General features: G+C 46.0%; 2 protein-coding genes across 6 annotated transcripts in view; one reads left to right on the top strand and one right to left on the bottom strand.

The window, feature by feature from the left end:
- Positions 1 to 13394, bottom strand: part of SLC9A1 (solute carrier family 9 member A1) — a 61652-nt gene extending 48258 nt beyond the window's left edge. For 3 of the 4 annotated variants that reach the window (XM_067543301.1, XM_067543300.1, XM_067543302.1), the window contains exon 1: positions 8707 to 9699. In XM_067543301.1, coding sequence (XP_067399402.1) covers positions 8707 to 9055 — 349 coding nt within the window. In that variant the 5' untranslated portion in view covers positions 9056 to 9699. Of the gene's footprint in view, positions 1 to 8706; positions 9700 to 13355 lie in introns of those variants that run through there. The other variant, XM_067543303.1, reaches the window with a different exon arrangement.
- Positions 13395 to 20182: 6788 nt separating this feature from the next.
- WDTC1 (WD and tetratricopeptide repeats 1) overlaps positions 20183 to 27898 on the top strand; it is a 34027-nt gene continuing 26311 nt past the window's right edge. The window contains exons 1-2 of one of the 2 annotated variants that reach the window (XM_067543298.1): positions 20183 to 20451; positions 27113 to 27175. The gene's annotated coding sequence lies outside the window, so the exon portion shown is untranslated. The remainder of the gene's footprint in view (positions 20452 to 27112; positions 27176 to 27898) is intronic. The other variant, XM_067543299.1, reaches the window with a different exon arrangement.

Here is a 27898-nt window from a genome sequence, read left to right as displayed (position 1 = left end):
CACACACCTTATCACCCTCTGCTTTAAGTGCAAGGTGCATTTCTTTGACCCTAACATATGGGGGGGAGGGGAGAGAAGAAAAGATGTCTATACACGACAGATGCTAGTCACAGTGATTACTACTGTACTGAAAGGCACTCAGATGCTCCCATGAGCACAGTTCAGCATACCATAGTATAGGCAAAGAGGTTAAGCAACTTGCCTAAGGTAGCCCAGCAGTTCACAGACCACACTCTTTGCTTCCTTGGTCACAGTCAACCAACAGCAAAGACTTCCCTGTTCCTTTAAGGGGTGTATTGCTCACTTCTGTGTTACCCAGTGTGGGTTTGTTGGTAGCTTTTTCCGGTGATTCCTTTAAAAAAACACCAACAATAGGAGATTCAGGCCCTAAGAGATAAGAAACAAGTGCTTAAGCCCTTCGCATTGCAACAGGTGGGAGCAAGGAAGGAAAGCACGTTCCTAACCAATGCTACTTAAAGCAGAGCGTGTCCTGGGCTCAGTAAGGCTGTATTCTCACAATATATTCCTGATGGATTCCAGTTTTTATTTGGACAAATTAAGCCTTGGGGAGTGAAAGAATCAAATGTTTACAAGGTTGCTGCAGTAATTCATTCCTCCCTCATTATCATTTGCTTCTAAAGTTTCCTCCCTCAGTACCCACAATCCATTTGCGGAGCCACTAGATCAGCAGTGTTAAGAAGATTCAGAACTTACCACAATACTGAAAGTATTTTGGGGGAAACTCTGCTATATAGAGGAGTCTATAGCTTTGCACTGGGAAGGGGCTTTTTTGAGGAGAGAATGGGATACCAGAAGACAAGCCTATTTTTCAACACTAACAAAATGCTTGCTGAATTTCTGTTTTGTCTAATTGAAAAAAGTGGGTCCCCCCAAAAGAAAAATGTTATTTCTTCAGCATCCAAGATATCTTCACCTACTTCTAATCCATGGAGAACAGCATTATCTCCCCTGCCCTTCCCTCAGCATTGGTGACAATATCTAGCTCACATTTCCCCTTGGCTCCATTCTCTGCTTCATCTGGCCTTCATAGCATCTCTAAACATGGTGGGTGAAGGTACCTGCTAGCACTCAATCAGTGGTTAACTTGCTGGGGAATGCTAGCTCACGGGCCTTTGATGATCACAATGGTGGCAGTAAAGCAGAATATCTCCAATTTTAAAGCCAGAAGAGATTATGATCATCTTGTTTGGCCTCCTGCAGAACATGGGCCAAAGAACCCCACCCAATAATTTCTGCTTCAAACCCATCACTTCCATTTGAGCGATAGCATACCTAAAGATCTAAAGTCTTTAAACCAAGACTGCCAGTGATTGAGAATGTGCCACGTCCCAAGGTAAATTGGGCCAGCAGTTAATTATCTTCACTGGGGCTCTAGTAACCACAACCCGAAATCTTTCACGGCCTTATAGGTTAACACCAACACCTTGAATTCCACCCAGAAACATACTGGGAGGGAGCATAGATCCTTGGCAGTTTTGTGACATGCCCTCAGCCTGTTTATTAAGAGGAGGCTTCAAGATGGGAATTTCTACACTAGCTTCAATTTCTAAGTGGCCTCGAAGTGTAGCCTGATACTGACTGTACTTCACTTTTAGTGGACGCTAGGGCTCACTGCAGAGTGCTCTTCAAGGGGATATAGACTGAATTTACCCCCATCGCATGCATACACATGCTCATGCTCTTCCCACTCTGTAAATAGCCCATATTTCATGTCAGGAATCTTTTACCGCTCACACCCTAATTACATTAATACTTCCCTCAGTCCCCTGGAGGAAACTCTTTGGATCTTCCTTCTAATCTGTTCAAGCTCCAGCAGACAGACAGACAAGCAAGGGAGAAAAGACCACAGCCCATCTCTCTCTCTCTCAGCCCTCAGCCACGCTGGCAAATTGTATGAAAAGGCAGGAAAGAAATAGCCATGTGCATTAGGATCATTCACAGATAAGAGGGAGAAAGACCAACATGTCTGCTTCTGAAAAGAGTGTTTATTATAATTAAGAATAATTTGCACTTCTATAGCGCCAGCCAGACAAGAATCTCAGAATCATTTACTCATGTTCATGAATCAAGCCTCAGTACCAGGCAGGGAAGGTACTATTCTTATTGTCCAGATGGGGAAAACAGACACTGAGAGCAGGAAATCAGCCAAAGTGGCACAGAACCCAGCTCGCCTGATTCCCAGTCTGTGCTTTAGCCGCCAAGACCACCTCCCCCTCAGTCTCAAACAATCTGCCACAGACACGCAAGGAATCTCAAAGTGAACCTGCTTTGGGCATTCCTAGCCAAAGTGGCCCCATGGCAAACGGGACAGTTCTAAAACTAAGTGAGGGTGCATTTATGGAGTCCAGACCCTTCCCACGTGGCCCAGGGTCAATCGGGCCAGATCCCTATCTGGTGTAAATAGGCCTTAGTCCACTGGAGTCAATGGGGATGAGCTCCTCTGACACGGAGAAACTCACCTAGACGAACAGTGGGTCCTGCAATGGCAAGAGGCCTGGCAGAGCAGTTCAGATACCTTTCCACTCTGGCTACTAGCCTTATCGCTACTCTATAATGTCCATTCCACTGCAGAATGATAGCTGCTTGTCATATACGTCAGATCACAGTCCTAGCCCCCAGGAGCTTGCACTCTAACAAGACAAAGAGAGGAAGGTGGGGGAGAGGGATAAACATACAATTTTAAAAGTATCACGGTCTCCAACTGCTTTTCTATCAAGTCACTGCTAGTTGGCTCATCCCTTAAAGATCATGGCAGAAGTTGGATTGTTATCCACTGGTCACATTTCCTGCTTCCTTTCTGGATGCTCTTATTGGTTATAGAGGCTTCAGCTGATACAACAAGATGAGATCAATTTGTGTTTCAATTCCTTTCTTGCTCACCATCCCGCTGACACTCAAACCAGCTGTGCTCCAACCTGGCCAGAAGCCTGGTGTGACATTCAGAGCAGCTCCCTATATTCTTCTAGGAAGAAAACAGATCCCTTCTTTAAGAAACCAATGTTACTGTCACGATGAGGAGGGCTTGTCTGAAGAGAGCATGTTTGTCACTAGACGCATTTCCTGAATCTTTGGTTTCAGAGTCCAGTAACAGTGAAAGCTCCCCCATGCCTGCATGGCATAGCTCTGCCATGCCTCAGAGCCTCCCGGGTCTCCTCCCACCTGTGAGTCAGTGCCTTCCGCCCTGCCTGCCCTCATACCCACAATTCCTTCCCCAATCCTATGCACTATGCAACCTCACTCTTCTCTTGAGTCATGTCTTTCAGCCAACTTCCCCCACACTGGTCTCTCTTCTCATGCCATGGTAGGTATTTGTACCACACTTCTCACTAATATCTCAATGAATTTGATCTCTCCAACCTTAGACACTTAAAAAAATCCTACGATACAGTAAATACAAATATACATATCTTGGGGGTTTCTTTTTATAATGGGTGTGCTTTTCAAGGGTGCTAAAATGCCAATTCCAGAAGTGGCTTCGGCATGTAGAAACCAAACCGTAAAATTTTCAAAAGCAACTATGTGACTTAGGAGCCTTAGAAACATTAACAGTGGGATTTCGGCACTTTTGAAAAGCCGATCCTTTATAAATAGAGCAACCGACATGACATGTTTATGAACAAAAACATCCTGTGATCTTTTACCCTATTTCCCTGTAATGCCACTTGTGTTTTGTCAATCTTTGCTGTCCTTTTCCTAATTCAAATTGCAAGTTCTTTGGGGCAGGAAACGTTTTCCCTTTTTTAAATTCTTTTTCAAAATGCCACATGCACATTGATGACACTATAACAAAGTATTTACTATCTGGCTGCAGGAATGAGACGCCATTGCAGGAAGTCGCCGGCTGGAGTTAGTGACGTTTCTGAGACAGTATCTTAGGATTACTGAAATAGATCTTGTCCTGCATATTGTAAATGGCCCCAAGAAGCCTAGCCTAACAGACATCAGAAATGTCTAACTCCACTACAGCACACGACCATTATCCATAATACAGGATCTGTAGGTCTACGTGGAACAGGAGGAAAGGCTGCAAAGTGTTATTTTTCAAAATAATAGATGCTCAGCTCAGATCACTTTACAGCTAATTTAACATAGCTAATGATTACATGGATATTTTTGAAGTATTGGTTGATGTCTGCTGCTCTTAAGAGACAGGTTGCTGTAGGAGTTGTTGTGGACCAGATAACCCCAGTTAGACAGCCCGACCCAGACATTCGGAAAGACCAAGTGCTACAAAGAAAAACAAATGACTCAGTAATTAGAATAGGCTCCAAACAGGAGAGCTGCACCATCTGGTGATTTAACATCTCACATGGTACACAGAGAAAGACAAGGTAGAAGAGCATACCCCCAATAGACACTGCCTCCCAGGGACTCTCAGCATGGAAGAGATATCTAGGCATCACCACAGACAAAGCACAGCTCAACTGTCATTAAGCTATCTCCTAGACGAGAAGTGAAAGGCAGTAAATCCTGCTGCTGTCTAGACCTGCAAAGTGACTTGGACAAAGCTGCTTCCAGGAGCAGGACCAAAAATATTTTAAGCTCAGATCCAAAGCATCATTCAGTGCAATATGAAAAGCTTCAAGAGAGGATCTCACATACTGTCAAACTTTGAACCTGGACAATTTCCAGCTCAGGGCAGGAATAATATTTTCCATTTCTATAAAACACATCTGGGGATCTCCAAGTATTTAATTGAGTTAAGCTTCAACACTCCTACAAGGTATTTTTACTGTACAGGTAGGGAAAGTGAGGCACGTAGGTGAAGTGACTTACCCAAGGCCAACATCAAACCTGTGGCAGAGGAGAATCCTTTCCATCAGTCCCTCAGCTAGTCTGCTGTAGCCTGGCACTATAGAGGGACACTATGACAGGTACTATTTCAGCAATTAGCTACTAAGCTTTTATTTGCATTCCTTGTTCATTCTTTCCATTTCAGTGGAAATGGAAGATATTTAGTTATGTCTGAGTTGTATGCATGTCTGCTACCGCCACTGGAACTGAAGGTCAGCTCCCTCTCTCTAACCTTGAGTTCAGAAGTCACAGATGATTCTAGTACTATCAACTGATCTTGCACTAAAAGAAAGTTAGCTAACAACACTAAGACAGACCTAGGAGAAACCTGAAAGAATAAAACCTCAGTCCTAACCTCAGGTGCTGGGACTAGGTCACAGGTGAGCCAGCAACAATCCTAGTCTGCGCGGCTGGTTGAGATCACAACCACAAGTGTGTTCGCGTTGCACTATTGCTCAATTCCCAGGCTGGTTCCATTCTCAAAAGCCGGCAGGTAACCGAAATTTGCAAGATAGCTGCTCTTTGAAGCACATCACAAAAGGAGCGCCCCAAGGTCAGCCAACATGCATGTACCCAAGATCCCAAGGAATCAGGTGCCTCAAGGTACAGCTGGTAGGCCTAGCTACTGGGATGTTGAGGCTCTTGCAGCGCTGGCTTGGGATAGATTAAACCATCTTACAAAGATACCCCAAGGGACTCCTTTAAGAGAGGAAAGGAATTTTTAAAATCAGGAAAGAGGAGGGGGAAATTGAGGAATATGACAGAAACTATAGCTGGGGTCTGTTGACCCTGATAACGTCCCTTTAATTTTTACCCCAAGCTTTTCAGCTCCTTTCCCAGTGTTTCTTCAGTGTGCAGTGAGGGGCCGCCCATATTGCCACCAGTTATAGATACCCAGAATGGCACTTCACAGGATTTTAATCCAGTCCCCTGGGGCTCTGCAATAGCTCAGGAACCATTATTCAAACTAGTTGTTCCATCATCATCCCATACTTCAGTTGAGAGGCAGCCTGGTCTAGTGGACTAAGACCAGAACTAGAAGCCAGAAGCTCCGGAGTTGTAATCCCAGCTCCAGGACTGTCTCCCTGTGTGGTTGTCACAAACTCTCTGCACCATTTTCCCTATCTGTAAGATAGCAGTAATATTTTTACCCACCGCCCAGGGCTCTCGCAGGTATAAGTCAAAGCTTGCAAAGGGCTTTGAAAATAAAGAGAACTAGATACAGTGCTAAGTACTATTGCCATTAGCCTTTCCCATCCTGCCCCCACTTCATAGCAGGCCTTTTGGCAAGAATAAGCATGAAGGATCTGGAGGATAAATCCTCAGTCTGGTTAATCAAACCTGGAACTCCCAGGTCCTGTCATTTTAGAGTCCACTGCATTGATCCATATCAGCACCTACAATTATAGACTTGGCTATCTGCATGAAGACTGAATTGCACACCCAGCACACCACGAGCTATAGGGGTGGGGACAGAAGTGCAATGTAAGCTCATGCCGTTGTGCTTCTCCCAGAGGTGGGGACGTTCTCTAACAGACCAGCAAACAGGTACATAGATAGCAATGATCTTAGCAACTCATATATATTTGGAAGACATTGGATTATATGGTTAAAGTGCTAGTTTAAGGGTTAAAATTAGGAGCTATGAGCTCAGACCCTGAAACCTGCAAGGAAAGTTATCCTCACCCAAGCTGATCTGACCCAGAAGCAAAACTCCTGGAAGGGAGGCAGCTGTTTCATCTTTACTCTACTGCCAGAGCTCCTAGCAAGGAGCCAGACAATCTAGGCTGTGGTATGTGCGGAGTCCCCTGCACCCAATTACTTCCATTGGGTTCTCAGACATCCTTGAAAAGTTACAAGACTAGTCATCCTAAAATATGCACCTTGAACATGCAGACTCCCAAATCCCTGCAATGGGTAAGAAGCAACAGGCTCAGCTATTGACTAAAAACAACTCTTAAAACAGCCTGAACTTAAGATGAGTTCTGCAGAAGCTGCTCTGCGTCGCAGCCTCTGTGTAAGCACTATAAATCACACCGATAAATGAAGATGATCACAAAAAGAAGGCAGCCAGCAAACCTGCTGGAAATTAGAGATTCCCTAACCCCATTTCCCATCCTCCCCACATCATATTTCCTTACAGGGTATTTCTGCTGTCTGTCCTGGTGCTTTTCACCAGCAAGCACCAATTTCACAGCTTGCACACCAGCCACAAAGCACGCCTTAAGGCGGACTAACGGGACTGAAACCTAAAGTCCAGAACAAACAGCAGCACCCTTCTTTTATGCTGAAGCTGGTGGATGTTTCTGATTTCCCCACCCATTAGAGTTAAAGAGGACTGTAAATGGAATGCAATAACTGGAATCAGCTACTACAAGTTACTTAACATATGCCTGTGTAGGGGAGACTATGGCTATAAAGAGAAAAGCAACAGTATTGCTTACTTGTGTGGCATCTTCTAAGGATATTTCAGAGCATTTGAAAAGACTTGACACTCACTGGCCAGTTAGGGGAAAGGGAGAACCCAAGGGTCTTGATTCTCAATATCTGCTAACCACTAGATCTTACCCAGACACACCTGGAAGTCTTCTGGGCCTAAATGTTAATGCTTATTTCCCTGGATTCAAATAAAAGGTTCAGAGGCCCATAGCAGAGTATTAAAAGTTGTTCATATCAACGCAGATGCTCTCACCCACACCAACCTTGGGGGGAAAAAAACATTTCTGTAATCTCAGGCAGCGATCAGCAGTTTGCCCTGAATTGCCAGTCCAGTGCTTGGAGCTTATTACACCAGAACTGGGGCACGGTTTAGAATTCTAGACAGCAGGCATGGCCAGTCATAAGATTTCCCAGCACAAGCACCAATCTTTCGTTCAGCACTCAGAAACTGACAGGAGCCTGGTGTAAGATTCAGCAGGTTACAGAGTTCTACAGAAGAGCCTCTAATAAGGTTAGGTTTAAAACAATTAATTACAAGAGTCAGGAACGAAATCTAGGAAAAGCAGATCTCTTCCCGCTCCCCATTAAAACAGGAAGAGGCAGACACTTCATCTGCACTCTTGGCATCAGGACAGAATATAAACAAACATCACCAGTTGGAGAGAGGCCCAGTTTGACCTTTATGCTGAGAATCAAAAGCCAGCTTTGAAATTCTAGGCATGTGATAGGGCCAAGTGAGCTCACGTCATGCTTCTGGAGAATTCAACTGGTATCAATCCTGCTGCAGAAGGTCTGAGATTTGCGGTCAGAATCTCAGTACATCAGTCCCCGTTTGGGACAGTCATCTCGCCAGGGTATCTGATCCAAGCTGTATAAAGTACCTAAACACCTCACATTCTTTAATACATTTATCCCACAATGTGCCTGAGAGCGAGCAAGTGCAGTTATCCCCATCCTACAGATGGGGAACTGAGGCACAGAGAAACTAAGTGACTCACTCAAGATCTCACAAGAAGTCTGTGATGGGAGACCTGGGTTCAGTTCCTTGTCCTAAGTCACAGGCTAGCGTCTTAACCATGGGACCATCCTTCCTCTCTAGGGAAGTTCAGCTGCAAAGGGGAACAGAAGTGATTGTTAACCAATCCCGCAGAATTTCTTTGTAACAGGATGGTTAACAGTTGCCACTTCTACAGCGTATTTCATCCAAGGATCTCCAAGAGCTTTACCAACAAGTACATCTTACAAACACCCCTGTGAAGCAAGTTTTATACCCATTTTACACACCGGAAAGCACAGGAAGTTTCAGCAATTTCCCCGAGGTCACAGGGATGCTCATCAGGAAGAGAACACCAGAGTCCTGACTCCTAAATCTACAAGTTCAGGCATTGTCATACCACCACTACCACCACCCCACCCCCCGCACCCCCAGGCAGAGAGGTGGTGCCAACCTACCCAGTTTCATGAGGCATGCCAGCAGGATCCAGAGGGAAATCTCAAACGGTATCCGCACATGGGTGTAGTCAATGCCCAGGACAGGGAAGGCTTTCCGTTGCCTGTGACGCCCAGTGCTGGAATGGTTGGTCAGAGGGCGAATCTCCTGGGAGACATCCCGAGGGGCTGCCGTGAAATCCCCGGGCTCACTTCCACTGACGACCGCTGGGTAGTAGTGGGAAGGCTTGGAGGGATTAGGCTGCAAGCCATGGCTATGCAGCAAGGGCAGCAGCCCTAAGAGAGCCGCCACCATGAACAAAAAGGGCAAAGCGCGGAGGGAAGGGGCGCCCCGGGAGCCTTTCGCCGGCATCTTTCCCTTGCCCTCCGAGAGAGAGCCCCGCTGCCCGGCTCTTTCAGGGGAAGGCTGCTCCGGGGGGCTTCATGGGGAGCGCACGGGGGCCGCTGCAGAGGGCAGGGGAGACGGGGAGCGAGCCCCAGACACACGCTCCAGTCTGGCCGGAAGAGAGGACTTTAAAATAAAACAACTCGTGAGACCAAAACTCGGCCGGAGGCTTCCCAATCCCCGGGCAGGGGGGAGCAGGGGCAGAGCCCGCAGGCTGGCCGGCGAGAGCCCTGCGGATCCCAACGCGCGGCAAGAAACTCCCCGTCCCCGCCGAGCCCCGGCAAGCTGCGGCAGGGAACAGCAGCCCCCCAGGGAGGCCGGCCGGCCGGCCGGGAGCAGGGGCAGAAGGTGCTGCAGCCCCCAGGAGCCCCGGGCGGGCGGAGGGAAGGTGCAGAAGCCGAGGGCTGGCGGGGCGCCGCCCGCTGCGGCGGGGCAGGGATGAAGGGTGCAGCCCTTGCCCCTCGGCCGGAGAAGGGACTGGCCGGCTGGGGAGACCCGGCTGTCCGCCGCGGGGAGGGGAGAGGAGGGGAGCGGACGGTGCTAGGGAGTCCCCGCCCGGCCCAGGCTGCCCCGTGCTCCGGCTCCCGCAGCTCGCCCGGCTCCGCTCTCGCCGGCACTGAGCCCGCTGGCCCGGCCGACTCCCCGCCTTATAGCCGCCGAGACAAGGACGCCGGGAGAGGCAGCGGCGGAGGCGCAACCGCAGCCACAGCAGCGCCCGCCGGCCGGGAGCAGCACTGCACGGGCCGCCCGGCCCTCCCGCTGCCGCCGGGCCCGGCCCGCTCCGCTCCGCCCCCCAGGCAGGGAAGGGAAGGGGAGATAGAGCCCGGCCCTATCCACGTGCCACGCGGGTTCCATGGGGCACCCCCAGAATCCAGGGCAGGCGCGTCCCCCCGGCCGCCTTCTTCCTGCCCGTCACCCCTCAGACAGGGGATTCAGCCCCCTAAAGTCGTGGAGCACCCCGGCTGGAGGAATGCAGCCACCTCTGGGGAGGAGGCAGCACAGCCCCTTCCCAGGAACAGCAATGGAAGAAGCTGGCGGGAAGGGGTAGTCAAGGGCAGTGGGCCAAATTTCAGCCGCTAGGGAAGGTGTGGGAACAGGACTGGAGGCCTGGTGATAGGCGCCTCAGAAATACAGGGAGCCAGAGCATGACCACACCTAAAACATACAAGATAAGGGCTCATTCAAACAAGTCCTGCAGGCACAGGAAGCCCTAAGGAATTCAAGCTCCAGCATGTATATAAAACAAACACAGCAAGGAAACTCATGCAGCAAAGTACACCAAGAAACACTGGATATTGTGAAAGCAAACCAGCAAAGCTAACCAGAACATATAGCCTGTTTTAATTTATTCTTTATGCATGTGTACAAGTAGAAAGGCGATTTACTACCACGGATACAGCCAACAAACCAGACATGGTCAAACCTTAAGACCTACACTACGCAGCCTCTTGGGACCAGACTTTTAGAGGTACTTAGGTGCCTAAAGTAGGGTGACCAGACAGCAAGTGTGAAAAATCGGGACAGAAGTAGGAGGTACTAGGCACCTATATAAGAAAAAGCCCCAAATATCAGGACTGTCCCTATAAAACCGGGACATCTGGTCACCCTAATGCACATAGGTGCCTGGTAGGATTTACAAAAGCGGCTAATCCCCACTGAGTTAGATGCCTACGCGCTTTTGTAAACTCCCTCGAGGCGCCCATCTGTATCTTTAGGCACCTAAATACCTTTAAAATGCTGGTTCTTGGTTGTTAAGTCCAATCAAAGAGGCACCAGAAAAGCTTAGCACACCTGTAAATAAAACCATGGCAGTAACATGTGGTAAAGCATGTGACTTTCAGGAGTCAGCTGACCTGAACTCTGTTCCTGGCTCGGCTCTGCTCTGCTAAGCACTGAGGTTCCCTGGGCACAAAGCATAAGGCCTGCTCCATTCACAGCAATGGGAATTTTGCATTGTTTTTAGTGGCAAAACTGCATACCCATTTCCCTGCCAGATGTAAAATGGGGAGAATGAGACAGCCCTAGCTCAGAGGAGTGTGGTGAGGATAAATGCATTAACATTTGTGAGGTGCCCAGATATGGGGATAATGCAAACCCTCAGCTTGCAAAACTCCCAATGAAGCAAACTAGAGTCCCATGCAGAGCAGATTCAGGCCCTTGGATTTCACTTGTCTGGGTCTTTGTTTGCCTTCCAGGATACAGCAGTTTAGACAGACACAAGAAGAGAGTTGAATACTGGGCTAGGAGGAACTGCAGGTTGATCATCACTGAACATTGCTCAATAGAGCCTTACTCCAGAGTAGAGAGACTAGTGGTCTTGCAGTTACCCAAGAGAGACAAAGAATAACCTATGACTAGAAAGAAGAGAACATTCGAATGAATCACAAGTCTGAACAGGAATAGCCAAAGGCATTAACTTCTCACTTCTGCTTGGATACATTATGGACAAGCAAATTCATCAGCAAGAGAGTCCTGGACTTTCCATTTTCCTGTAGGAAGGACTTTGTCACATGCTCCTGAGTAGGGGCCTGTTCCTGAACTATTAACCATGATGAGAGTTTTGCCATTGATTTCAGCAGGAGCAGGAACAAGTCTTCCCCTACAGAAATCAATGGCAATCAAAGTCCCATTAACTGTAAAAGGAGTTATAATTCCCAGGAACATGCAGGCAAATAGACACTTAGTCAGGGCACCACTCACCTGGACTGGTTCTCTTCCAGAAATAGTGCCCAGAGGCTAAGGTGGTGTGATCCTTTTGTTGAAGTAACTAGGTTAAATCTTTCCATCTCCACAACATGCCAGACTTTATCTGGATCACTCAGTAATAGTGGTAAGTACGTGAAAATTCCCTAGCCTCTGACAACAGGATTTTTACCAAATAGGACATAGACTCCAAATTAATTTTTTGCTCTTTTGGTCAGACATTTCACAATCAGCTTGACTGAGAGTAGCTGTAGTTGGGCAAAACCCACTGGAGTCTATCCACGGTGCTGACCAATCCCTCTTTCTAAAATAGTTGTAACTTAGTGCAAATTCCAGAGATTGTGGAATAATGTTTCCTGTTGCCCACTCTCCCTCTGACCAGGATCATGAAGAACTGGGTACGTCCAGTTAAGTCTGTGTAGAATTCTAAAGCCCCCATACAACCTCAGATAAATTGATTAACACTGTGCTAGCCCTACAGAGCAGGGACATACTCTTCAATTCCTCAAGGCCCAGCAACTCTCCCAGTACGGATTACTAGTTATTTATGACTCATGTTTTGAGAGGAGTCAAACTATCTGCAGCATTTTAAGACCTGCCAGAGATACCCTTGATGGATGTTAGAACATGCATTTACCTTCACACCAGGAGGAAATGTAGTTAATTCAATTTAAGCTGCTTGATCTGCAAGAATAAAGAATGAGAACTGTATGGAACAAGCAAACAGGCCTTTAAAAGTATCCAATTAAGCAAATTACATCAGTCATAAAACACTAGAGCTTATTCTGCTGTATTCTGGAAAAAAGCAGCAAGTGCCACAAATATAGTCACCTCTATATCTAAGTTTACCACCATCTTCCCTAGACTCTGGAAACACTTTTTCTCTCCTCCTTGTGTCTCTTCCTTCCCTTTAAGCAGCCTGTCTGTTCACCTGTGCAGCTAGGGCCTATCATCCTCCTAATTTCCTTTTTAGAAAGTAAAGAAAAAATCCTCCCACACAGTGCTTAATTTGTAATGAAAGAAGTCCCAGGGCTCAAGCAATTTTTTTACATTCATAACTTATGCAGCAAACCCAGAGGTGCAGAGGCTATGAACTGCCAAGCCTAGAGGTACCGGGCCATAGCACAAATTAAGCACTACTCCCACAGCATCCCAAAGAAAGATATGCTTAACATTCCACAACCTAGAACTCATCGGAGCAGCCAATAACCTTACATCATGCAAGTTCCAAGAGCCCTTTCTCAATTATCGTTGCATATTGTTCATGCAAAATTCAGCTCCACTGGAGCCATATTAAAGGAATTTACTTTAACTTGCCCTTCTATAGCATCTTTGATCACAGGATCTAAAAGTTCTTCACAAACATTAATTAATGAGGAGGTAAGCATTATTTATATCCATTGCACAGATGGGGTAAATGGGAGACTATGTTGTCCTAGATTACATAATGAGACAGTGGTAGATCTGAACACAGAAACCCTGACTATCTAGCCCATTCACTGACCATTAAACCACACAGTTATTAATATTTTTGTACTACTACTACAGTCTAGCTGTATCTGACCCATTTATTTCTCTGTTCCCACTGCTTTTTTCATTAATGAAGAACATCCCAGCATACCTGCCTCACTCCTTTGAAGACGTTTTTTATATATGCTCCCCTTTTCTCCCAGCTGATTGTAATTTATGATCAGCTGAGCAAAGTAGATGAGATGCAGCCTTTCCTCCCTGCTTGATTCTCCTCCACATTCCCTTGTAAATTAAATCCAAAGAAGTCAGGAATGGTGCTGCTTTTCTCTTCTCTCTCTCATGTGTGCAGCAAAAGAATATGCAAAGTAAATAACATACTATTTAATTTTGCATTTCATTATAATTGGGGTGGGCTAACATTTAGCACCTGCATTCCAAGCTCTGCAACCAACTTGCTAGATGACCTTGGGCAAATCACTTCACCTTTCTCTCTACTTCAGTTTCCTCATCTGTAATGACAGAGGTGGTAATGATACTTGTCTGCCTCACAGAGTGTTGTGAGGCTTAATTAATTAACATGTATACAAGACTTTGAGATTCTCCAATAGAAGGTGCTATATATGTGCATAGTATTATTATGCAAGTACAGAAGCTAACTTACAAATGTAAATGAAAATATAAAGCTGACCTTATAGAGCTTATTCAGTGTATAGAAGCTGTCAGATAAGAGGAGAAGGTAAGTCTACTGGACTCTCTTTCATGTAAGAACACTAGATACTGGATCATGTGTGACCTGTTTACCTAATAATTCCATAACAGAAGCCCTAATGAGAAAATCTCATCTGGTTCATATTATGTTTCAAGCCCTTGAACATTAGAATTTCATAAATGTAAGTCTTCATATAATGCATATGTGCAACATCACTTACTTAACATTGCTTTAGAAAATGTAACTTTGAAATTCCTGACTTTAATTGCTTGCATTCCCAATTCAAATTATGAGTATATTATCCAAAGTTTTTGGCCTTTTTAAAAATTATTATTAAAGAAAAAGAGGGAGTGGGAGACAAGGAATGTGGTGTTTATTGAACACTGAATTTAAATGATGTGATAACTGTCTAAGTATTTTCATTCGAGTGTTGTCAAATGGAAGAATTATCAGTTCTCAAGGCAGTTTTATTCCATTCTTTCTGCATGTTGCTTAGGACTACAAATCCAGCAATCTCCTTTTATGTGAGTTGTGTAAAAGGCTGTGTATATAACATGTAGAGTAGGAAAGTGGGAATGAGAATACTTTAGTTCTATTCCCAGCTTTGCCACCAATTTTCTGTGACCTTGAGAAAGTCACAAACTCTCAGGGCCTGATCTCAGAGCTGCTAAAAACTGACTTTCAGTTGGAGTTCTGTATGTGAAAATCAAGCCATGATTCTCCATTTTCCCATCTGTCAAATAGGGTAATTACCTTACCTTCCAAGGGTTTCAGTGGCTTAATTAGTTTTTGTAAAGTGCTTTGAGATCCTCAGATGGAAGACATTGTAAAAATGGAAAATATTATAAAGATTGTAGGAACAGGAGTAATGGATTGATTTTTTTAAAAAACGACAATATGGTGTTTGCAATGTGTTGTTGTAGCCGTGTTAGTCCCAAGAAATTAAAGAGATAAAGTGGGTGAGGTAATATCTTCTATTGGACCAACTTCTGTTAGTGAAAGAGACAAGCTTTTAAGTTACACAGAGCTCTTCTTCGGGTCTGGGAAAGGTACTCAGAGTGTCACAGTTAAATATGAGGTGGAACAGATTGTTTAGCACAGTTGTTTTCAACTTTTTTTCATTTGCAGACCCCTTTGGAAATCTTAGACTAAGGGTAGGTCTACACTACCACTTACGTCAATCTATTTTACATCGCTCAAGGGTGTGAAAAAGACACCCCTGAGCAACGCAAGTTACAGCAACCTAAGTCCTGCCCATACCGGCGCTATATCAGCAGGAGACATACTCCTGCCAACATAGCTTCCACCTCTCATGGAGGTGGAATAATTATGCTGACAGGACAGCACTCTCCTGTTGGCATACAGTGTCTTCACCAGGTGTGCTACAGCTGCTCAGGGGTCCACAGACTACAGGTTGAAAACCACTAATTTAGCATAAGTAGTTAACACATACTGTAAGAGATATTCAAGATGAAGTGATCAGTAAACACCTCTTCAGTCATCGGACAAAAAAGGGGGGGTTAGTGAGTTACAGATTGTTGTAATAAGCCATAAATCCGGTATCTATTCAGTCCATGATTTTTAGTGTCTAGCAAAGTTATGAATTTAAGCTCCCAGGCTCACTTTTTGAAGGAGCTGTGCAGGTTTCCTTTGAGGATGAGGACTGAGAGGTCACTTATGAAGAGCTTGCTTTGTGAAAAGCATTCACCCATGGGTGATATGATGCTTTTGTCTTTTATCGATTTTCTGTGTGAGTTCATTCGAGAGCATGGTGATTGTCTCGCTTCACCCACATGGTTATCATTGGAGCATTTACTGCACTGGATGAGGTATACCATATGCTGTGATAGGTCTGAGTAGGACCCATGGATCTCACAAAGTGTCCTGTGGGAAGTATTGATCATTGCAGCAGTGCGCATATGTTTATAGGTTTTGCATTGTTGCTGAGGCAGGAACTGGTGCCACTTTGAGTTGGTGTGTCCTGGTCTATGGGAGCTTGCTTCTGATAATGAGCCTGGCAAGGTTGGGTGGTTGTTTGAAAGCCAGAAGAGGGACTTTGGGAAAGATTTATTTCCACACATGGTCCCCATTGCTTATGGGTTGTAATTGTTTAATGATACCCCATGTGGGTTCCAGTGTAGAGTAGTAAGTGACAACAAAGGGTGTACAGTCAGGATTTGGGGGTGGTTGTTTTTTTCTATATTGAAGCAGGTTCCCTCTGTGGTATTTGGGTTCCATGATGCAAACTACTTCTCTGGTGCTATGTCCTTATTTGGTGAAGGAGGTATTAAAGTGTGTATCCTGGATTTCTCCTCAGAGCATATTCTGTGCTATCTGAATACTTGCCTGTACATTACAGATTTCTTGGTGTGTTTGGGGTGGTTCCTGGATCTGTGAAGGTAAGTGTGACGATCCATGAGTTTCTTGTACATAGTTATCTGTAGGGTTCCACTGTTGAAGCTGAATGTGTTATCCAGGAAGTTGATGCTGGTGTCGAAGTATTTTAAAGCACTGTTTCTCAATCTTTTTGATACCAGGGACCAGCTTGCTGCCTTCCTAAATTGTCAGGGAGATCTCAGGGACTGGTACCAATCTACGGTCTGGTTGTTGAGAAGCACTGTTCTAGAGGGAGTTAGATGGATGAGTGGTGGTTGTTGAAGTTGTGGTGGAAATCTAGGAGCAAGTTTAGGTCATTTGTCCAGAGGATAAAAATATTGCTGATGTACCTCAGATATATCATTGGTTTTGTGGTGCATTTGTCCAGAAATTCTTCTTCAAGGTGACCCGTGAAGAAGTTGGCATATTGGGGAGCCATCCTAGTACCCATGGCTGTTCACATGGTTTGGGCAAAGCGTTTGTTGTTGAAAGTAAAATTGTTATGGATGAGGATGAAATGGATGAGTTTGGGGATTGTGTTTGGGGTGGATCTCTGAGTGTTATCTATTGTCTTGTAGATATTTGAGGCAGGTAGCATTGCTGTCATTGTGGGGGATGTTGGTGTGTAGGGAGGTGACATCCATGGTGAGAAGGATGGTGTTCTGAGGGAGGTTGTTAATGTTGCACAGCGTCTGGAGAAAGTCGGTTGTGTCATGGGGGTGTGACAGCCTGTACCCTTATGTTCACCCCTTCTATAAGAGTATGATACATTTTGTACAAAGTACGCCTGGTGAGGTATCATTTGAAAACTCATAATTTGCTGATCATTATTGTCCTGGTAAAATGTGTGTGGCAACACTGTATGTAAAGTTATAAGATTCTACTGTATTATATTTATTGATAAGATTAGGTGACAGAAGTCAGATTCCGTGACTTTGAGAGACCTCCGTGACATTTTCCTCCTCTGTCCCAGGTGGTGGCTGGAGCTGTAAGCCAGGAGGGGGGCCTCTTCACTCCCAGCCACTGCTGGCAGCAGTCCCTGCAGCTCCCAGCCCCTGCTGCCCCACAGCTCCCAACTGTGGCTTCAGTAATGCCAGATCAGCTCTCATCTATTATCTTTAGTAAAAGTCACAAACAGGTCACAGCTTCCATGAATTTTTGTGTATTGCCCATGACTTTTACTAAAAATAACTATGACAAAATCTTAACCTTAATTATATTACTGAGACATATTCCAAGTCTACAAAAACAGCCACAAACCACTTCCTCAGAAACAAAAGGCAAACGGACCCCTCCGCCAGGCGTCAAGATCAAATGGACTATCATCACCTGGCCAAGTGGCCATTTTTTGGCAAGGGAAAAGGGCGTGAGCAAGAAATTTACATCTTGGCCAAGAAACAGCTGGAGGTTCCCGTCTCCACACACTTTGTCTCCTGAACCTCAGCTGGAGATGCTTTTTGAAGAAAAAGAAAACTATAAGAAAGGGGAAGAGATGCCCTAAAATGTTCCCCCCTTTCTCTCTAGCCATGGCAACCACAACATCTGAAGAGCAAAGAAACAGCTTCAGACTGAGGTGGAGAATCCTGTCTGAAAGGAATTCAGCCAGTAAAACTGTCAGAATTTGTGGTGAGAGAGACTTTAAGCTTTGAATTCATTTCGCTTGTTAAGTTAGGTATTAGTTGCATTCTTACCGTTTATTTCTTTGTAACCAATTCTGACTTTTATGCCTGATTACTTGTAATCACTTAAAAATCTCTCTTTCTGTAGTTTAATAAATTGATTTTATTGTTTTATCTAAACCAGTGTGCTTGGACTGAAGTGTTTGGAAAACTCCATTTAAGATAACTGGATTTGTGCATATCATTTTCTATTAATGAAATGATGGACTTTATATGAGCTTGTATCGTCTAGCAGAGGGTTGGGCAGTATAAGATGCATATTTCTGGTGGAAAATCTGGGAGTGGGAATTTTGCTGGTGTTGCACAATAGTGTAATTCAAGAGTGGCTGGCCATATCCACTCATACAGGACAACTAGGAGTAATGTACATGCTGGAGACTTTGTGAGAGCACACCAAGGGTGGTTACTCACAGCAAAACAATGTAAAAGGTTTGAGAATTGAGAGGACACAGCTGTTCAACAGTCCAGAATCTAGATTGTACCCTGGATAAGGTCACAGGGGGACCTTCTTAAGAAAGTGGATAGAAGTGATAGTTTCACCATTTTCACTGAGAAATACCACAGGAGAATGCCGGGGGGGAAATGTATGAGAAAGTGGTTGGTCATTGCTTCTGTGGTTTCTCTGGGTTTCAGTGTGCATGGGGGCAGCGAGGTCACGTTACTTACCTTTAGTAGCTGTTTTAAGAGGCTGCTGCTCCTTCTGCTGAAAACTGCAGCAGCAGTTTTCTCCTGTCAGGGCTGAACCTAGAGGCAGGGGATTGTGATTTTTAAATGCACCTTGAACTATTAAATGGCTTAAAACATTTAATTGCAAAATAAAGCATATTTTGATTCTAAATGGAGTCTTCTGATTTTGTTAACTCTAAATTTTTGCTTTTTTTCTAATCAGTTGATCGTGACTTAACCTCACTTACCATGACAAGCTCTAATCAGCATTGTAATCTCCTCCCCACGCCTCTGATCTGAAAAGTGGGGCACAAAAAAAATCTTTGTTAGTTTGTAAAACAAAGAGTAATGTTTAGTTCTCCCAGAACTGTAGGGATCTGTATTTAAATAGAGAACTGAAGGGAGCATTTTTGAAAACAGTGCCACCACCTGGAAAAAATACTTTAACACAGCAAAAAGGTCCAAGCCTGGAGCTTCCCAAGATAAGACCAGCTTTTTTTACTTGTAGGACAGTCTGGTATGCAGACCAGATAGTCCAGGTTAGACATTCGGGTTTTCCTGACAAGACTTAGATATATCCAGTTACCTTGCCTGACCCTAAGTAACTTGAGATTGCTCCTTGAGGTGGCATGGCAACAGGTGGCTATAAGGATATATTGCAAGCTGGAGGTTCAGAGCAGCCAATGCTATAGAATAGGCTGAAGGGAGACTTGGAGATGGGTGAGCCCTGGCAGGCTGGAACACAAGGCTGGGGCTCAGGAGGAGACTGGCTCTGTAACATGTTAACCAGTGAGAGTGGGCTATAGAGAGACTTGAAAACCATGATGGGTTAGAGCAGGACATGTGAGGCATAGCAAATGCCAGGGGGGGTTCCAAGCCGAGCACAAGATGGGGATTTGAAGCTGCCGGGCCACTGTGGCTGGTAACAGCAGGATAGTAGGGTGTGGAAGGGCCCTAGGGAATCATGAGGAGGTCGGGAGTCAGGGAAGCCGAGGGGCCCTGGTGGGTGAAAGGGAGACTGGGGCATAGCATGGCCTACAGATTTGGATGGGGAGGAGAGGCTGGAAGTGGGGCTTAGCCCAGGGACCTGGGGGGTGGAGGAACTAAGTGGGTGAGGGGGCACGTGGCTGGAGCTTCCCAGGATCCCAGCTAGGGCAGCGCGCCCAGGGACGGGAAGGGACTGGGAGGCATTGGTTGACACGCACTTCCCAGTGGGGCTCCCCATTATCAACTCCTGTCACACAGCCTAGCATGGGCCGCCCGCCCTCCTTTAATGAACTACAACTCCCAGCAGGCGCAGCGGCGCTCCAGCCCCGCCCCGCTGGGCCGCCCGTGCGCGATTGGCTCAAACCGCCCAGCGAGCTGGGAGTCCCTGTGGTCAGCGGCGCTGTCACTCGGAGCGCGGGCAGATAGACGTTGTAGGCGAGGGAAGGGGGATTCTCGAAGCGAGCCTGCGCTGTTTGCGTGGCGTAAAGGTAGTCGCGGGGAAGGAGTGGTGGCGCAGTTAGCGTGGCGCAGGCGCGGTGTTAAGGGAGTTTGCTGCTGAGCCCCAGACAGCTGGAGGAGATAAACAGGGGAGGGGGCCGGGGAGGGTCCGAGTCCCAGCCAGCCTGGGGCTGCGGAGCATGGCGAGGGGCTAGGGCGGCCGACCCCAACCGCGAGTGATCCCCTGCCCTGGTCCAGGGGCCGGGCTGCCCCCGCATGGATGGAGCCTCTCAACTTCCACCCGCTGCGGAGCCTGCGCTGAGGAGGCCTAACAGGTAACTGCCCCCACTGCCCCCCGGGCCCTGCCCCCCCGCCCGGTAACTGCCCCCTGCCCCTCACTGCGCGCACCCCCTCTCGGCCTGGTTAACTGCCCCCTGCCCCTCCACTGCCCCCGTCCCCTCGCCCGATAACTGCCCTCTTTCTTTGCCACTTCACCCTCTTCCCCCCCCCCCCCTGACCCGGCTGGGCAACTGCCCCCCCCCCTGCACCCGGGTGAGGTAACTGGCCCCCATCCCTCCACTACACGCCCTGCCCTGCCTTGCGACTGCCCGTTGCCCTGACAGGTGCCTGTCCCGTCACATCCTCACTGCTGTGTCTTCCTCCTGCCCAGTCTCTTCTCTACCACTGCCCCTACCCCCGCAGTCTCGCTCCTTTCTCCTCCTGCCCACCAACAGGTAGCTGTCCCTCTGTCGTGTCCCCCCTCCCCCCCCCCAGAGAGATCTGCTGCGCCTTGCACGCCTAACTGCCCTTGCATGTCCCCTGGCAGATAACTGGTCGTCCACTCCCTTACATAACTGCTTCCTTCCCTGGCTGCTACGCCCCCCCCCCCCCATGCCTTCCCTGTTCTCCCCACTTACTTCCTTCTCCATCCCGGACAGGTAACTTCCCTACCTTCCCCCCGTTTCCTTTGCCCTAACTTCTCTCCCCGAGGCACCTGCCCAACTCTGTTTTCCTTGACCGGTGATGAGCTGCCACCTCCTCTCCTGACTCCCAGCCAAGTGACTGTCCCCTCCCTTGTTCCCCCAAGCATCTGGGGTTACTTCTCAGAGACACCCAACTCCAGACATTTGGGTTTGAAGACCTATTATAAACCTGACTCTTTTTTATTTTATTTTTTTTTAAACAAAACCAACCCCCTCCACAAACACTGTGCACAAACCAAGCTGGTCTCTGAGATGCCACATGCAGGGTTTTGGGTGTAGAGAGTGGAACCATGCAACATGACTTGAACCCAGTGGGGCTCAACTGCAAGCATTGGGGTTGGGTCAGTTGGGGAAAGAACTAGATCTTGGGCTTGGGTTAGGTTGGCTCTCTCCCTCCTGCCCGTGGAGTCAGGGTGGTGGCAGCCGCACTGCACTGTGTGTGTTGTAGAGTGAGGGTCCTAAGGAGTGGCAGTGCCTCTCACTCTGCAGTGTGCACAGCAGGGGGCAGTGGATGGCAGGAGTAGGGCGTGCAGCTACCTGCACATATAGCTGCTATGCTGACCCCATAGACAGGAGGGGGTAGTGGATGCTGTGGCGATAACTCTCATTTGGTGGCAATGGTCAAAAAAAGACTTGATATTCTCAGGCTTGGGTCCAGGTTGGGGCTAAAAATTAGGCCTGGGCAGATTTCTAGTCAAGAGGTTATTTTACTTCTGTATTTGGCAGTGATGGGACTGCTGCTGGAATCCTGTGTCTAAGTTCTGGTGTCCACAATTCAAGAAGGATGTTGATCAATTAGAGATGGTTCAGGGAAGAGCCACCAAAACGATTAAAGGATTGGGAAATATGCCTTGTTGTGATAGGTTTGAGGGGCTCAATCTAGCTAAACTCCCCTTTAGGCTAAGGGGTGATTAGATCAATCTATACCTGCATGGGGGATGAATATTGATGATGGGCTCTTCACCTAGCAGACAAAGTTATACCAAGAGCTAAGGGCTGGAAGGTGAAGCCAGACAAATTAAGACAGGAAATGAGGCATTCGTTTTTAACAGTGAGGGTTATTGACCATTGGAGCAATTTACTAGCGGTTGTGGTGGATTCAGTCACTGGCAATTTTTAACTCAAGATTGGATGTTTTCTTAGGAGAGATGCTCAAGTTCAAAATGAATTACTTTGAGGGAGTTCTGTGGCCTGTGTTATGCAAGAGGTCAGACTAGATGACCGCATTGGTCCCTCCTGGCTTGGAATTTATAAACGGTTTCTAGAGGTTGCCAGGCCTTTTTTGTTCCTACTGTTGGATCCCTTCCTCTGCAGGCAAATGAGCCACTTACACCTAGGGGCTGTTGTGCTCCTTATTCTCCCTTCTAATGCCAAGAGGGTGATTATGCCAGTTCAGGGATGAGTGGCAGTGGAAGGATGCAATCTACAGTAAGGTTGCACTATCGCTGCCTATGCTTTACTTGTTGGGTGAGTTAGCGTCATTTTGGGCACACCAGAGCTCCCCTGTGGCAGGAAGCTAAGACCCTCTCCATGCTGTGAGCTGGTGCTGCCAAATCCCCAGCTTCTCCTCCCCCACCCCATCCCATCCCAACCAGCTTCTTTCTCTCCTGGCCCTGATGGGTTAGCAGCTCTGTCCCCACTCTCTCCTTCCCCATGTCCCTAGGGGTTGACTGCTACTGATAGCACCTCCTACTGGGTTTCTGTCCCCCTCATTTCCCACTAACTTATTTCCCTTGCCTTTTTGGGTCTCTCTTAAAAAAGGACTCTTATCCAGGAGTGATGATACTGTGGTAGGCATGGGGGAAAGAGGTGGGTGAAACTAGTACGTTGCTGGCTTGCTGAGTACCAGTTTGTATTGGATGGGTGAAAATAGTTTGTGTGTTGAAGGGGAAAGTCATGGAAGTTTTCCATTGAGAGAAATTGTATTTCTGAAAGGACTGGGGGGAGGTAGAAATAAAGACTTTTTTCTTTTTTTGTGTCCTTGGATTTACAGTCTGAGGAGCCTGGATACATCCAAGAGGCTTGGGGTTAGATCACTCATTTAATGACAAGATCTGTGGTTTCCTAGGGGACTCCTATTCACTTGGCACTGGTGGAGCTTTTTTGAAGGGTAACTGATACCATATTTGAACTTTGAAGTGTAAAAATTGTGTGAAGCTCCCAGTGAACTTTTTTTATGCATGTGTAAGAGAGATGGGAAGGGGTGATTTTTGGCAAGGAAAGCTAGTTAGTGGGTCAGACTAAATCCGTTGTTCATACAAAAATCTAGTAGGACCCTGAGATACAAAACAGATCAAGGATTACAGCTGTCTGCATTTTGACTATAGTTGCTTAATTCCTGGTGCTGGGAGCAGTTGGAGTTGGCCAAAAAGGCACAAAGTGTTCTTGAACGATTAGCAGGGCCACGGAGTGAAAACTAGTCTGCAGAATCTTGTAACTCTCTTCTTTTGTGGAGTGTTTTGGGAGTGCCTTTCCAGGAAACTGCTGCTGTCTGTGCCCCTAATGTATTGTAATTCTGCAAACATTAACTGGCAGGCTGGTGAAGCCAAAGCCTGTCGAATTCTGCAGATCATTAACCTTTGGCTTCAAACTTTAAAATTGCAAAAGTGTCAACTGCCTTGCTAGACCTTGTCTGTTCTTCAGCATCACTTGCACAGGATTATTCTGTTGTTAATTATGAAAAAGTGCTAGAGGATGGGGGATATGTGGGGAGAGGAGAGTGTGAGAGAAGTGTAAGGATGAAATCCCATCTGCAGTATCTCCAGACTTTGTGGAAGGGTGAGCAGCAGGTAGCTAAAGGAAAAATCTGTTCTGGATTAACTGAGCTGATCGTAAGGACAACTATATGAAGTTTGTATGGAAAACGTGCTCCAATGTGGCCTGATACCTTGGTCAGTTTATATTGCTTTAGTTTAATCGAATACAAGTTCAATCTTGCATGTACCCAGAGTGAAATTACTCACAGCACAGATATTGCATTGGCAGTAATAGTGTAGGTTTTGCTCTAGAAGGTGGAACAATGGTAGGGAGCAATCCTCTCTTCCCCAGAGATTATGCTTGCTCAGGTGGTGGGATTCCAGATGCATTTGCCCCTTTTGCCTCTCTGAGACTATCCGCAGGGGTGGGGAGGTTCTGATGATGATTTTGTGACATGGATACTCTACTACAGTGGTACTCAACCTATTTATCATTGTGAGCTGCATATGCAGCTCTCTCTCTGTTACGTGGGCCACATCCACACAATATATATATACTACCTGTATGGCCCTGAAGATGTCACATGGACCGTAGCTGTGTGCTGATTGGGCCACAAGTGGGCAGTGGGTTGAGAACCGCTGCTTTATTAGGTGCAGATCTGAAACACACCCACTTGTATTGCACAAACCATAGAAAAGCCAAAGGTGACTGTCATTGGTTTGAATCCAGCCCTGGTCCTAGAGGTGAAAAGGCTCAGTCTCTATTAATCCCCTGACCCACCCACACTTCTGATCTCATAGCAGAAAAAATGTCTTGTCTTATTTTAGAGGGGAGAGTTCAAGAAAATGAAGATATCAGACTTTCTGATCTTATCTCTCACCAAGATATTAATACTGAACCTTAAGCTAACAAAATAATTACTCAATTAGTGCTGTCTGCCTTGGTAGAGGATGTTATATGGAGAGCAGGGAAAGAAAGTTAACAGATGGGAATGAAGAGGGATTCCTAGTAAAGGAAAGAAAATGAGGGAAACTAGGAGTCACAGGTGGGGTGAAGAAAAATGTGATTGTATTAAACCAAGCCTTGTAAAAGTAGATCAGATGCCCCTTATAGTTCTACATATTAGCTGGCTTCCAAGGCATGGCCCAAGGTTCTTCCATAAGGTACTGGGTCTCAGGATACTTCCTGGAGTACCTTGGTTTTTCCTGCAACGTCTCTGTCCCATCTGAGTTTTTAGCCTGACCTGGGTCATAGCTTGAGGTGCTGTAGCTGCAGGCTGTGTAGGGTGGTTATGCCAGATGACATTCAAGGAACTCCCTGACAAAGTACCCCAACTATATAGTACAGAACTGTATGTAAAATTAAATAAAACCAGCTTACTCTGAAACAGATTCCAGTAGGGGTGACTCAAAATGTGCTTTTTTGAATAGCTAGGAAATAATATCTAAAAGTGAGCAAAAGTCCTATGGGCCGAGAGACCTGCTGCTATACACGGTTACCTTTTGTTGGGAGTAATGAATGTGCATGCCCTTTTGTGGGAGTTCGTGATCAGGCACCGATGGATTTCCAAGAAATCCAGTAAACATTTGGCCAAGAATAATTAGAAGCCCGTACTTCCCAGGAGATCCACAAGGTTTAAGAGCCTTAATCTAAATTTTATTTTGGGATCTGTTTCTAAATTAATCAGGGACTGTTATCTTTAAATCTTAAGAGTTAGTATGGCCAGCAGAGTGGCAGTCCAGTTTAGTAGTAATGAACACTTATATAGTGCTTCTTAATCTGCAAAGCACTTTAAACACACACTAACCCATGCAGCACTCCTGTGGCTTAGGGAAGTATCCTACACATGGTGAAAGTGAGGTAGGGATTGTGATGTATGGATGATGTCAAACTATGGGATTCCTGTCACTTTGGCGAACAGGATCAGAATTCAAAACTGCCTTGACAAATTGGAGAACTGGTCTGAAATCAGCAAGATGAAATTCAGTAAAGACAAGTGCAAAGTACTACGCTTAGGCAGGAAAAAATGAAATGCACAATTACAAAATGGGGAATAACTGGCTAGGCAGTAGTACTGCTGCAAAGCGTCTGGGGGTTCTAGTGGATCACAAATCAAATGATGCTGTTGCGCCAAGGACTAATCTCATTCTGGAGTGTATTATAAGGAGTATTGTATGTAAGACATGGGGGAGTAATTGCCCTGCTCCACTTGGCACTGGTGGGGGCTCAGGTGGAGTATAGTATCCAGTTCTGAGTGCCACCATCTTTAAGAAAGATGTGGACAAATTGGAAAGAGTCCAGAAGAGAGCAACAAAAATGAAAAACAGGTTTAGAAAACCTGACCTATGAGGAAAGGTTAAAATATCTGGATATGTATAGTCATGAGAAAAGATGACTGGGTTGGGGGGGGACCTAATAAGTCTTCATCATCCTCTTTGTAACAGCCCTTAACATAGTTGATTGTTCTCCATGTCCACTGAAGGTAAGAAAGACAAGAAGTAATTGGCTCAATCTGAAGCAAGGGAGATTTAGGTTAGATAATAGGAAAAACTTTCTAACTATAATGGTGGTTAAGATGTGGAATATGCTTCCAAGGGAGGTTGTGGAATCCCCAAGGCTTTTAACAACATGTTAGACAAACATCTTTGAGTGCCTCGGTACAAGGGGCTGGACTAGATGATGTCTTGAGGTCCCCCTTCCAGTCCTACATTTCTATGACTTGTCTGTGACCACAGATAGTGCCTGATCTAGGATTAGAAGTTGGTTCCTAGTTCCCAGTCCCCTTCTCAAACCACTAGGTGATTAATTCAGGGCCTGTAGCCCGTATGGACAGATATTAAGTTTAAAGTAAGTCCTTTTAAAGAAGAAGGATTTAAGATCTTGTAGGCTGGTTCTGAAGACCTGTTGAGCAGCAAAGGGGTAGATGAAGAAATCAAAAAGCAATTTTTAAAGCTTTCTCTCCAAACCACCCAGACATACAAAACTTTTCCAGACCAATGTTTAAAATCTTACAAAATTCAGGAAACCAAATTCTTACCAGGCAAAAGTAAACTGCTTACTCTCATGCTTTTCTGTTTGACCATTTTGTCCCAAGTCATTCCCCTCTTGCTCTTGTATCAGCCAAATGCTTAAACATAAATATACAAATGTCCTTTCTGGGATAAGGGGCATGAGAATGGGGTGTTCAATAGAATTGCGAATTGTTCAGTTATAGATTTGTGCAGTGGTGGTAGTGACTTTAAATTGGGATAGTCCTTAGCAAAGACCCGTAACTTGTAAGAGTTAACTTACTCTTTTCCCTTTCTTTGACATTTAGTACTGATAATACACAGGATTGGCAGACCTGAAGACAGAAATTCTTCATATACCTGCAGAACAGGTACAGCATGGGAAGCTGCAAGGCTTTTATGTTCCTTGTCCCAGTAATATTCCTAAACCATGACCTGGAATGACCATCAGTAAGGGTGAAAGGGTAGCTGAGCCCCATTGATGGCTCTGAGAATCCTAACAAAAGGCTTCATTGGTGGTTATGTGGCTGCTTGTCCATTTAAGAGCTAAACTGTGACATCCTAAATTCTTTCCAAAGGAGCTACCAAACAGCCGGCCAGCTGAGCGTAACATCCTTCCGGTTACAACAAAACCGGACTGAGCCTGAATGGCCAATTGAGTTGGGAAGCTCCACGTCTCATTACCCAGTCCCAGAACCAACCAGCCCTTGCAAAAATAGCAAAAGACTGACTTGTCTCTGTGCTCCTTCTGCAAACTGGTAGTTCAAGATGTTCAAAATTGCAGGGAGGGGGAAAGATTTCCTCATAAATAGAACTTTCTGAGAGACTATAAATGCCTTTCTTGAGCCATTGTTATCAAGTGGCAGAATTTGGGAATTCACCTACTCTTGGGTAAATGCCAGTTTAATTTTAATGTTGGTCTGTGTGGAGAATGAGGGAGATCTGCATTTTTATAAATATTCTTATGTACCTCATAAGTTTACCTGCTTGACATTCCGTCTTACCATATAGAGTTGAATTAAACGGGGTTGGTAGAACAAGCAGGAAACAATATAATGACTGGAGATAAGATAGATTCCCAAGGCCAGAAGGGA

Source organism: Emydura macquarii, unplaced genomic scaffold (assembly GCF_026122565.2).
Source record: "Emydura macquarii macquarii isolate MOO-44397 ecotype Brisbane River unplaced genomic scaffold, CSIRO-AGI_Emac_v2 contig_820, whole genome shotgun sequence".
Classification (NCBI taxonomy): Eukaryota; Metazoa; Chordata; order Testudines; family Chelidae; genus Emydura; species Emydura macquarii.
Note: the sequence above shows the minus strand (reverse complement) of the source record. Positions and strands in the feature narration are given on the sequence as shown.